Source organism: Pseudopodoces humilis, chromosome 6 (assembly GCF_049639895.1).
Source record: "Pseudopodoces humilis isolate 2021_Gansu_Grassland_sample_001 chromosome 6, ASM4963989v1, whole genome shotgun sequence".
Lineage (NCBI taxonomy): Eukaryota > Metazoa > Chordata > Aves > Passeriformes > Paridae > Pseudopodoces > Pseudopodoces humilis.
The window spans coordinates 2,590,197-2,602,638 of NC_142205.1; the positions used below are offsets into that span (position 1 = coordinate 2,590,197).

At 53.2% G+C, this 12,442-nt stretch overlaps 1 protein-coding gene across 2 annotated transcripts; it reads left to right on the forward strand.

Annotated features, from left to right (window-relative positions):
• The first annotated feature begins 1,480 nt into the window (after window positions 1-1,480).
• Window positions 1,481-11,311, forward strand: LOC102106600 (5-hydroxytryptamine receptor 7-like). Of its 2 annotated transcripts, XM_088056615.1 has the most exons (3): window positions 1,481-1,577; window positions 2,509-3,056; window positions 9,633-11,311. In XM_088056615.1, exons 2-3 carry the CDS (start codon window positions 2,548-2,550, stop codon window positions 10,402-10,404), a joined length of 1,281 nt encoding a protein of 426 aa, XP_087912741.1. In that variant the 5' UTR covers window positions 1,481-1,577; window positions 2,509-2,547; the 3' UTR covers window positions 10,405-11,311. The 2 variants fall into 2 exon arrangements, with proteins under 2 accessions (XP_087912741.1, XP_005518006.2); XM_005517949.2 differs by lacking the exon at window positions 1,481-1,577 and having other exon boundaries at window positions 2,446-3,056.
• The last annotated feature ends 1,131 nt before the right edge of the window (window positions 11,312-12,442 follow it).

Genomic DNA, 12,442 nt, shown 5'->3' on the forward strand with positions numbered 1-12,442 from the left:
CCTGAAATTCTCCAGGCATCTGGCCACAGACTGAGCTGCTCCTTAGGGGGTGTTTTTCTCCTTGGCTGAATTTGTCGGGGTTTGGAGACCGCAGCATCCGGCGGTTCCCGCAGCAGGGAGTGCTGCAGATCCCTTTTTTTTCCTCCTTGGAAATCCCGGGTGTATTTGGCAGATCTCAGTGAGCTCCCACTCCCCAGGCCGTGCAGGGTTTGTGCATCAGCCCCATCCCAGCCTGGCTCGTCACCGCTCTGGAGAGGCCGGGAAAAAAAATCCCCACCTGTCATGGGAAAAAAAAAAAAAAAAAGGAAAAAAAAATAATAAAAAAATAAAAATAATTCCGGAGCTCCTCCAGCACGTCCTGGCCTGGCGAGGAAGCTATTTTCACCAGCCTCCCACACACGCAGCGATGCTCGAGCAGCAAAAGAGGAACCCCAGCGTTAAGCACAGCTTTAACAGCCCTGGCTTAGCTCACCGGCGCTTTCCTTGCAGATGCGCCGCTTTGGGTTTTTTTTCCGGGAACATCTGTCCCAAAAATTCCCCGGGGATCGGTGCTGGCTCTGCCCGGAGGTAATGCAGCCCTTGGCATCGCTGAGGTTTAAAGGTGTTTTTCCCAGCCCTCCAGGCAGTTCTGGGAGGAGATTCCCAGCTCGCTCCCGAAGCGCTGAGCTCGGGGCAGAGCGTGGGGAATCGCTTCCCGAGCCTGCGGACACATCCACGGGCACATCCCCGCACCTCTGAACTCGCCCATCCCGAGGGATGCAGGACGGGCCCCGCACTGCCCATCCCCCCGGGAAGGCAGCAGAGGGGCTGAATTCCCGAGGGAATGACCCTTGGGAACAACCGATGGAGGAGATGGCTCTGCTCCGCATCTTCCACCCCAGGAGGAGCAGCAAACTCTGACTGACGTCTGGTGCCTGGCTTGAAATACCAGAGCGATCCCAGCTCCAAAGCCCCCACGGAACATTTGGTGGGGAGGGAAGTGGATGTGGATCTATCCATGTTCTTTCCTGGGTATTTTTATAGTCTCTGTTTCGGTTTTCCTAGGGTTAGGAAAGGTTCATATTTAGGGATCTGCCCCTCCCTGGCTGTTTGCAGCTCCTCAGCGCGGAGCTGAAGGAGCACGGGACCCGCTACAAGCCAGGAGGGCTGGAAAAATGCATGGAACGAGGAAAGAAACCCTCTCCTGTAAAATAATCCTTAAAGAAAAAGAAAATCACGGGGAAGGGCTCATTTCCCCGTGCCTGCCCTCCTTGCTGGGTTCCAGGCTGCTTCTGCTGCCTCTCAGCGCTCCGAGGCATCTCCTCAAGTTCCAGCCTTTCCCTCCAGATCCTCACACGCTCCCCGCTCCCTCCCATCGCTGCAGGATCCAGCCTGGACCCCCCGCCCCGCTCTTTGCTCCTCCCCGGGGCTCCGAGGGACCATCTGGGTCCCTGCCCGGCAGAGGCGAGGGGAGGGCGGTAGGAGGGACCGGCGAAGCGGGGAGGGGAGAAGGATGCTCCGGGGGTGGCTCTTTGCTTCCCCGCCTGCCCGGAGCTCGCAGGGGCTCGCCTGGAGGATGTCTCACCCCCTCGGCACAGGTAACTCCGGGACCCCCCATGGCCGCAGCCGGGGGATGCTGAAAAGGGGAGGAAGGGGCCGCAATCCGGCTCGGATTGAAACAAAACTTCAAGGGGAAAATGGGGTTTGAAACAAAACAAACAAACAACAACAACAACAACAAAAAGAGGATGTAGGTTTGTGCATGATGCTCGGAGCATCCAGGGGTGAGTCCTGCCCTGAAGTTTCCTTGCGGATGGCCGGGAATTACTTGCAGGGGTGGAATCCCGGGGGTGGGAGCGCGGCCGCGGCTCTCCGAGCCTTTTCTGCTGTGCGTGGTGGTGATGCTGAGGCTCCGGGAACGAGCTGGGATGCCTGGGCTGTGCGTGGTACCCTGGGGTGCTGCATGCCAGGGATCCGCTCCCGCTGCCACCCCGTGGCTACCGATAGCTCGCGTGTGGCCACTGCCTGCCAGGAGCAGGGATTTGCGGTCCCGGCTTTGAAGTTGGCGTGTGCCACGGGCAGGGGACGCGGCCGGCGGGGGCTGTGCCCGCACTGTGGCTCGTGTTGTCGCATCCGCTCCCGTATCCACAGAGGAGGCTCTGCGAGGGATTAAATGTATGGATGCAGAGGAGAAGTGCAACAGCAGCGGGCACAGCTCGGCAGGGAGACACGATCCACAATCCGTTCTCTCTCTCTCCTGGAAAAGCGCATGGATGGTCAGGGAGATGTTGCAGGCAGCCCGTGCTCCTTCCCAAGTGGAGGGCGGCTTCCTCCAAGCATCCCCCGGCAAAATGCGTGTCCTTAAGGAGACTTGGGAAGCGGCTTCCTGCCGAGCACGTGAGATGCAGCCGCAGCTTTGGGGAGGCAAGACAGGGGTGGAGGAGGGTGGTGACGGTGGGGGAGAGGATGAGAGGATATTCGGTTTTCTTCGCCCTGCTTGTGACAAGATGTTCTGGTTTGTCACCGGAGGTGCCACTGCTGGGGGAGCGCTCGTGCCGAGCTCGGAGCATGCTGCTGAGGGCCAGCCCCAGGAGGTTTCTGGAGCAGCACCTTCTCCTGGTGGAGAGCGCAGAGCAGCAGCGGCCGGCTCGGGAACCGCTCCCCAATCCATTCATGACTGAGGAACCCCCCGCCCCAGCCGAGCCCGAGCTGCCGCCCTCCAACCTCACCAACGCCACAGACTGCGGCGAGGAGATCCTGCTCTATGGGGACACCGAGAAGGTCGTCATCGGGGCCGTGCTCTCCATCATCATCCTCATGACCATCGCCGGCAACGGGCTGGTCATCATCTCCGTGTGCATCGTCAAGAAGCTCCGGCAGCCCTCCAACTACCTGGTGGTGTCCCTGGCCGCCGCCGACCTGTCGGTGGCCTTCGCCGTCATGCCCTTTGTCACCATCACGGACCTGGTGGGGGGCGAGTGGCTCTTTGGGAAGGTGTTTTGCAACGTGTTCATCGCCATGGACGTGATGTGCTGCACCGCCTCCATCATGACCTTGTGCATCATCAGCGTGGACAGGTGAGGCAGGCCCGGGCTGTGCCCCACGCTCAGGTGGGCTCTGGGTGTTTCGGGAGGTTGGGGGGGCCTCTAGAATTGTGTTCCTGGTTGGATCAGTGCTCCTGGAGGTGTTTTTTCCAGCTGATGGGGGTTTTCAGTGGGAATTCAGTGTCTCATTCCCTTTGGAAGAGCTGGGCTCAGGGTGTTTTCTCAAGTAACTTCCCTAAGTTACTTCTTTAGTCTTCCCCCTTTTGGCAGCTGCTTCACATTGTTCTTGAGGAACAGCACCTGGCCTTCTCCATGGAAGGTGCCTGGGCCATGAAACCACTCAAAAAATAATAATCAAAAAAAGCAACCCAGATTCACTTTGGAAATCCAGGTTCCAGGGCTTCTGGAGCCAATCCTGTGGGATTCTCTGCTGCTCCCTGGACTCGTGCCTTGCCTAAGGATGTCAGCAGCTCCCCACACCCCATCCCAAGATCCCAAACCCCCTGGTTTAGCTCAGTGAGCACATTTGTGAGGATTTACTGGCTTCACCTCCCACACCTGGAGCCAGGAGGGAAAGGCTAAGCCTGCCTGGCAAAGTGGCCAGGCTTGGACAAGTCAGCACCTTGGTGGCTCTAATTTTAGCAGCTGCGTCATCGGGGCCATGGCGCTGACGAGCCGGTGGCCGGGGCTGACGTGTGCTGGCATCTCGGGGGGTCGCTTTGGGCTGAGCTGGCACTGCTGGGCTGGGCTGCTTCGGGAGCAGCAGCTCAGGGGAGGGACACATCCCACATCTGAGATGTGCCCTTTCAGCTATGCCACCTCCCCGGTCACCTCGGCAGGTGTGACAGCGGGTGACAAAGCAGAAAGGACAGGGAAAATCTGCTGCTGCTTGACATCCCCCCCAGGGCACGCCAGCAGCAAGTCCTGCTCCGAAACCTCCATCCCCACCAGCCACTGCTCCCCTGGGAGCTGCAGATCCACAGTCCTGGGCAGCTCTAAGCTGCTGCTAGAGAGAAAAACCCCTGCCAGGCCACAGGCGAGGTTCAGCTCTTCTGCTGAACTTGCTTTATTTTAATAATTTTCCTGTCGGAAAAAAAAAAAAAAAAAAAAAAAAAAAAAAAAAGCAGGAGTGCTCAGAGCTGGCAGGAGCCTGACTTGGTGAGAGGGAAGGGATGAAATGCAGGAATTAAATGTGTCAGTGCTTCCTCCAGTGGGTAAGGAGCAGGGAAGTGGCTACACACTAACCAGACTGGCTTTGCTTGAAAATTTCCTTCTCCTTCTCCTCCTTCTCCTTCTCCTCCTTCTCCTTCTCCTTCTCCTTCTCCTTCTCCTTCTCCTTCTCCTTCTCCTTCTCCTTCTCCTTCTCCTTCTCCTTCTCCTTCTCCTTCTCCTTCTCCTCCTCTTTTTCTCCTTTCTTTTGCCTTGCCTCCCCTTTTCCCTCTTTCCCTTTTCTCTTTTTCCCTTTCCCCTTTCATTTTTCCTTGGCCAAGCATGTCAACAAGTCTTCCCACCCCATCCCAAATCCCCAAAAACTCAATACATGCAATCCTTCTTTTCTCCTTCTTCCCTTTCCTTCCTCTTCCCCATCTTTTCCCATTTCCTTCCCCTCCTTTCCCAGCCAACCAACTCCACCCCATCTCATTCCGATCCCTTTGAGCACGACTTTTCCAAACACACACACAAATAGGAGAGATCTTTCCCCAGAAATCCTTGCCATGGATTCCACTCCTCCATCACGTCCCTCCCATCCAGTGTCACTGCTCCGGGGAGCAGATCCACATCCAAGGACACCGTGCAGGCAGATCCTGAGTTTGCTGTCACTTTGTCTTTCCTGGGAAGGAGAGAGGGAAAAGCTGTGTCCCAAGAGGTTGTCAAGGAGCCTGAATTTTCTGGCATGGGCTTGTCCCTCGTGTGTTGGCACAGCAACTTCACCGTGATCAGTTTGCTCCCAGAACTTCCTCCTCCCCTCACCACAGGTCTGATGGGGAAGCTGAGTGGTTGCAGGGCAGTTGGCTGGAATGTATTTCCAGCTGGGAAAGGAGAAAAACAGCAAGGACTGAGCAGAGGAAAGGGACGGGACTGTCCCCCCAAGCTGTGCCCACCCAGCTCTGGGTAGGAGGAAGGACAACCTGCAAGTGCAGGGGGCTTGTGGGGTCAGTGCTGGAGCTTGAGGAGGGAATAGGAATTATTGGGATGTTCTTCCCGCTCAAGGATCCCCAGGAATGGGCTGGGAGCTGTGTGAATCATCCCGGGGCAGTGTCCCACATCCACCCAGCATCCTCAGGCAGGGCTTGGACTGAGGTGGAGGTGGACTGAGGATCCAGGGTCATGCCTGGATCTCCACATCAGCCCTGAGCCTGGGATGGGCAGGATTCTTGGTTTGACTCTTGATGGGAACATCTCCAAAATCACAATTCTCAATTTCTGTGCCGATACCAAAAAACCAAAAGCACGAGGAGAGCTGAGCTTGCAGAGTCCCTGAAAAACCTGCTCCAAAAAGAGATTAAATTGTTATCTCAGTGAGGCATCAACCCAAACCTCCCCCAGGGATAGGGACCAGCTCTTCCTCCTGCCCTGTGAGGAAGAAGAGGAAAAGCCCTGGTGCCTCTCGGAAATAGAAATATTTCCTCTGGTTCTGTCCTGAATCCAACTTGGTCAGCACTGTCAGGCCCACTCCTGCCAAGGAGGAGGCCCTGTTTTTATTGATGGCTGAAGTGTCCTCAATATTTTGCTTAGCTTAGATGGAAAAGCTACTTGGTTTGCCCAGGATGATGAGGACTATTAAAATGTAGGCTGCTGTTATTGATTATTAATGCCGAGCGCTTCCTAAAAGCCTCTCGATTGAAGCTGGTAGAACTAATCTTGTCTGAAGCGAGATTTGATTGATTTCCTTTGAAACCAGAAAAGAAAAATGCTGGAAACATCCATCTTCCTCTTATATTTTCCTTATGTAAAAGCCTGCCAATGTTGCAGATTTTTTAATGTCACAAACCAAAAACAAACCAACAAAAAAAAAATCCCCTCTTTTGGCTGCTCAGCTTTGATGAAACTCCATAAAAATGCCAAGGAGCTGACAAAAGGAGCTCCCCAAAGCCCACACATAGCTTCTGGCATTCCTGGTGGAGAAAAAACTCTCCATCCATTTCCCAGGCAGCTCTACTGGGGCTCTCCCCTTTCCCTGGCAAGTATTTTCCACTCAAAATCAGATTATATTCTCCAAATCGGGATCACCCTCAGTAAAAGGATGGCTCCCAAAACTCAGTGGGATGAAAACCACACAGCGTTTTCCTGGATTGCCGTTCCCATGTCCTTCATCCAAATGTTTCCCAGGCTGGGTAGATCCTTGCTCTGTGTCTGGGATGGATCCCTGGGGTGCTCCACCAGCTCTGACTTAGGGCTTGGGCAGGTGTAGCAGCCTCCAGCTGCCTTTTGTTTCCTCCTCTCCTTCAGCAGGATGGGGCAGGAATGGCATCAGCTTGGAAATCGGGGAAGGAGATTATTTTGGCTGCAGAGGAGGCAGGGAATTGTGGTAAAACTGTGGGGTCAAGGAAACCCTAATTCTGGGCTCATTTGTCCTCCTGTGTGAGTGGGGATTCACCTTTTCCCAGTTCACCAGCTGCAGGATGGAGAAAGGGGCACCTCAGAGAGGTTTGGGTTGTTTTCATTATTCAATCCCTGGCATAATCATCCAACTATTGAAGGGGGCTTGCAGGGAAGCCAGAGAGGGACTTTTCATCAGGAAATGTAAGGACAGGACAAGGACAGGGTTAGATGGGACATTGGGATGGAATTATTCCCTGTGAGGGTGGGGAGGCCCTGGCACAGGGTGCCCAGAGAAGCTGTGGCTGCCCCTGGATCCCTGGAAGTGCCCAAGGCCAGGCTGGAAGGGGCTTGGAGCACCCTGGGATAGTGGAAGTGTCCCTGCCCCAGGGGTGGAACTGGATGGGATTTAAAGTCCCTCCCAACCCATTCCATGCTTCCCGTTAAGTGTAGAACAAACACTCTGAATTGCCTCATCCGTGGGGTTTGCTGGTCCAGCCCAGCCTGGAGCAGATCTCCCACCCCACATCAAGGGGCTGGGATCTGCAGGATCAGGAATTTATTGCACCTGGGATGAGTGGCTGCACCATCAGCTCAGCACGGGGTGAGGGGGGAGCCCTGCAAATCCACACCGAGTGCGTAAATCCTGGGAATTGCCTTTTGTTATCTGATTACCCCTAAACCTGATTAGCAGCACAACACACACACACACACAGAGCAAAACTAAAAAAAAAAAATATTCAAAGGGAGAGAATTCCACTCGAATTCCACCGCCTGTCAGTGCCACCTCGCCTCCTGCAAACGCTGCCCTATTTTGAGGGCTTCCTGCTCGCTTCAAAATTATTACAAAGACCTCAAAACGGCCCCGTTTCCTCCAGCAGCGGCTGCACGAGGCACCCGCGGATGAAATGTGTCAGCTTTGCCTGCTTGTTAAACCTCATCACCCCGCGTTTTCCTCGGCTAGCGCGTAAATTCCTTGAAGTTTCAGCAAATCCCAGGTGGATCGGCTCCCAGAGAAAGCCGGTAATGGCATAAGAGGGGATGGCACCCGCTGGAAATGGATAATCTTGAAGATTCCATCCAACCCAAACCATCCTGGAATTCTCTGAACATTGATGGTCACGGAGAGTTCTGGTTGGTTCTTGTGACTAAGGCCAGCTGAAAAGCTGCAGAGGAATAAGAATTTCAAAAGAATGCAGAGGAAAATAAGGAAAGAACAACCCAATGAATGAGTTCAAAACCATTTTTATCAGGAAGGCAGGGGAGAAGACTTAGTCTCTCGATTTAGCAGTCAGGAGGGGAGGAGAAATCAAATTTTTTTAATATATTTTATTTCCATCTTCTAATCTGGGGGGATGATCTGGAAAAGCAAAATAACCAGGCAAGAGAAAATCTCCTAACACAGTGAGGCTGTCAGGAAAAAAATGCTACAGCAGAGGTAAAATTCTCCACAGATATTTTCTCTTTTTTGCTCAGCTTTCAGCAGAAAGTACTCACAGAGCTGCTGTTCTCACTGCCCCTCTGGAGTGGCACCGTTTATCCAAGAACAATTAAGAGGTGATGTGTTCCTGCCTAAAAAATCCTGGCAGCAGGAGACTGGAATCAAAAAGGCTGTAACAGAACAGAAATCCATATGAGTGGCTCGAGGTTTTTGCTGGATTGATTGAAGCTGAATAGCAGGCAGATGTTTTCCAGGGGGAACGCTGGCTGACAGCAGCCAACATCCCCCCCTGATTTATTGCTTTACAATTCTAATTTACCAACAGTTGACACAATTTCTTTATCACACAAACCCCTCCAATAAAAGACAGGATGGGTCACGTTTACACCCAGTGGCACAACGAGGAGCTGATGGAGGGTGCAGCCTCCAGCTCCTTTCAGGTAAAATAAAAAGTAACTCCTAACCCCAGGGGTCAGGACTGGGGGGTCTGTGGGTCACCAGGTGTTCTGGGGATTTCTTACTCCAAACTCCACTCATTTTCCTCTTGAGGGAGAGCTGGACTCCATCACTTCAGCAGCTAGTGGCTGTGCAAGCGAGCAGATGGCTCCAGCTGCTTGGGTCATTCCTATTTGAGTTTCCAGAGGTCAGAAGCTTTCAGGGAGTTGTGCAGAGCCAGAAGGTCCCTCCTGAACCTCCTTTGCTCCAGGCTGAGCCCCTTTCCCAGCTCCCTCAGCCTCTCCTGCTGCTCCAGACCCTTCCCCAGCTCTGTTTCCTTCCCTGGACTCTCTTCAGCCCCTCAATGGCTTTCTTGTTGTGAGGGGCCCAAAAACTGCCCCCAAACAGCATTGTCCACTCTCCAGCTTTGCTGCCAGGGCTCACCCAGACACATCTTTAAGTCTTCCCAAAGCCAAGATTATTTCTTGGTCTCCCAGGACCATCTTAGCTCCAGGTTATATTTCTTCACCAACAAATAAGAGGAGGCTGTTGTGCTTCCCACTTCCCATTAAACACTGCTAAGAGTTATTCCTTTCATCCGGGATCAGTCCTGTGGCACATCACCCTGAGCATCACCCATCCCTCTCCTGGGTGTCCCCTTGGCACGGGCAGCACTCTGGAGCGAGTTATGTGCCATGGCTGGAAGCTGTTGCGTGTTCTCTGTACAGAATAGTTCTGGTGGAAAAACAAAACTCTTAAGCATTTTTAATTCCTGAAAACAAAGCTTTTTAAAGCTTTTTTTATTCCCCAGGAGACCATGCAGAGTTTGGACTGCACTCAGCAGTTCAGTGATGGCTCATGCTATGGACTCCCCATCCCTGGAAGTGTTCAAGGCCGGGCTGGATGGGGCTTGGAGCAGCCTGGGATGGTGGAAGATGTCCTTGCCCATGGCAGGGGGCTGGAATGGGATGGGCTTTAAGGTCTTTCCAACCCAGACCATTCTGTGATTCCACTCATGGGGTGATCACAAGAAAGTTAATAAATTGGGGTGTTTAGTCAAGAGATCACATGCCTGGGGAGATTTTCATTTGGTGAATCAATTACTTGTCCCCTCTGAGGGCCAAAATTCTCTCAGAGCTGATTAGGAGTGAAAGCCACCCAACAGCACCCCTGACAACTCCTCCTTCCCACAGGTACCTGGGCATCACGCGGCCGCTGACCTACCCCGTGAGGCAGAACGGGAAGCTGATGGCCAAGATGGTCTTCATCGTGTGGCTCCTGTCGGCCTCCATCACCCTCCCTCCGCTGTTCGGCTGGGCCCAGAACGTGACGGTGGAGCGGGTGTGCCTCATCAGCCAGGACTTCGGCTACACCGTGTACTCCACGGGCGTGGCCTTCTACATCCCCATGGCCGTCATGCTGGTGATGTACAGCCGCATCTACAAGGCGGCCAAGGTCAGCGCCGAGAAGCACCGCTTCATGAACTTCCCCAAGCACTACGAGGAGGAGGGCGTCTACTGCCTCGAGGCCTCCAGCCGCGCCCACCACAGCTCCCGGCGCACCAAAGCCGTGGAGGAATGCGCCACGCTCTCCAAGCTGCTCCGGCAAGACCGCAAGAACATTTCCATCTTCAAGCGGGAGCAGAAAGCCGCCAGGACCCTCGGCATCATCGTGGGGGCCTTCACGTTTTGCTGGCTGCCCTTCTTCCTGATGTCCACGGCGCGGCCGTTCATCTGCGGCATCCGCTGCAGCTGCATGCCCCTGCGGCTGGAGAGGACTCTGCTCTGGCTGGGCTACACCAACTCCCTCATCAACCCCCTCATCTACGCCTTCTTCAACCGGGATTTGAGGACTACTTTCTGGAACCTGCTGCGCTGCAGGTACAGGAACATCAACAGGAGGCTCTCGGCCGCCAGCATGCACGAGGCCCTGAAGGCCACGGAGAGGCACGAGTGCATCCTGTAGTGCCTGACCCACCGGCTCCTGCTTCTCCATGCCGGGTTCCTCTCTTCCCTGGCCTCCCAGGGGTTGGCAGGAGCCGCCCAGCCCCGCCAGACATTGCCACTGAGAGTGACGGCCCTTCCCCTCGCCCCGTGAGGAGCCGCGGTTTTCCTCACCCTGGGAACAAGTGGAGGGAACTTTGGGAACAGCCCTTCCTTCTCACTCTGTCCCAGCTGGGAGCAAGACCTGGGGTGTTCAAGGTCTACCAACGACTGTGGGCAAGTCACACCACCTTTCTGTGCCTCAGTTTACCCATCTGTTATTAAAATTAAAAAAAAAAAAAAAAAGGGAAAAGAAACCCTCCCAGCAAACCAACCAAACGAAAAGAAACCCCTTGAAACTTGATAAGACTGTAGCTCTCCACCTTTAAAAAGGGCTCTAAGGTCTGTGGAGGGCACACAAAATCCCATGTAAAGACAACACTGGCTGCACTTCTCTGTGGAATCTGACAGCAGCTCCGTTGTACACCCAAGCCCCCGTGCCATCCCAGCTTATCCGAACCCTTTTCCCCGATGTAATTGCATTTCACACCCCGAGCTCATGTCCAGGTTTGCACGTCAGAGCAGAAATACCAATGACCCCGTTTCCCCCCACACTGTAGCACTGCAGTACTTGAAGGAGACAAATTTGCAGGATGAAACACAAACGAACACGGAGTTTCCTTTATGGTTGGATAGGGAAGTTTGACGCCTCCTCCTCATCGGGGCAATGATCAGAGAGCGAAGCCAGTTGTGTTTATTGGGTTGTACTGTAATTCATTCCCAGACAAGTGACGTGTGTTCATCATTTGTGGCTAATTGACTCCATAAAAGCACGCTTTGGTTGACAACAGAAAAAAGCATATAATTTCCCTGACAGCTTTACGGTGTTTCAGTATGATGTCCAGCAAGCTTGAAAAAATACACTGAATGATGTTATCTTTTTCTTAAAAAAAAAAAAAAGAAAAAAAATGTTTGGTTTTCTTATTTTGGTGTAGAATCTTTGATCTCTCTGACTTCAAAGCATCTCTTCACTTTTTTATTGTGGTAGTGGGACTTCTTTTCCTGCAGTTGTCTTTTCCCATGATCAGCATTGTAGTAGCAAACTTGAAGCCCGACAAACCTTTGCCTGTTTGATGACAGAATCATAAAATCCCCTCACGGTTTGGGTTGGAAGGAACTTTAAAAAAAACATCTTAAAACCCATGGGCAGGGACTCCTTTCATTATCCCAGGCTGCTCCAAGCAGGCCAACCAGGCCTTGGACACGTCCAGGGTAGTTGATGTCTGCTCCAGTTCTTGTTGAACATCTCTGGGGTTCTTTGTCAAAGACAGACTGCTCAGAGGCTCAGGGAAAGTTATTTGTGATCCTCTTTTTACTCCAGATTTGCTTTATCTGTCATGGGTGGTGTAGTCCCACCTCTGGCATCATCAGGAACTCTGAGGCCTTCATCCATATCCGAGCTGGGTGTTGGATGTCCTGGCTGACTGCTGCCAGGGTTTGGCTTAGCAATCAATATTTCTCCTGTGATGTGTTTTGTGTTCTCATTTGGCCTCTTGTCAGCAGCTGTTTCTATCCTGTCTCATTTTAGACCCGCTTTTCCTAGGGATGCCTAATGAGATTTCCAGTTTGGGCCACTGCAGGGAAAGAGGCTCGAGCCCACTGGGAATGTCCAGAGGGACTGTGAGGCAGGACACGGCAACGTGCCCAGATGTTCCCTGACCTCATGTTCCTCACAGATGGAGTCAGAATTGCACAGAACAGCAGGGGAAGTTGTAGCTGTTGTCTCCAGAGGGAGATGTTTCAAGACAGAGCAGAGGATTGAAGGAGAACCTAATCAGGAATGATCCTAAAGGATTTAACTGGAGTCCCACATACCATGTCCATAAGGCACGCTCTGACTGCCCATCTCAGGACCTGCTTCACAAAACCAACCCCTTTTTCTCCCAGAAAACACTCCAGGCCAGCATCTCCTCTGCCACAACATCTCAGCAGCAGCTGTCACTGCTCCTGTCCTTCCACGG

Excerpts from the sequence above, each read along its gene's own strand:
- LOC102106600 (XM_005517949.2), top strand. The coding sequence starts at position 2,446 with ATGAGAGGATATTCGGTTTTCTTCGCCCTGCTTGTGACAAGATGTTCT. Across the intron at positions 3,057-9,632 it reads TGCATCATCAGCGTGGACAG|GTACCTGGGCATCACGCGGC; the intron begins GTGAGGCAGGCC and ends TCCTTCCCACAG.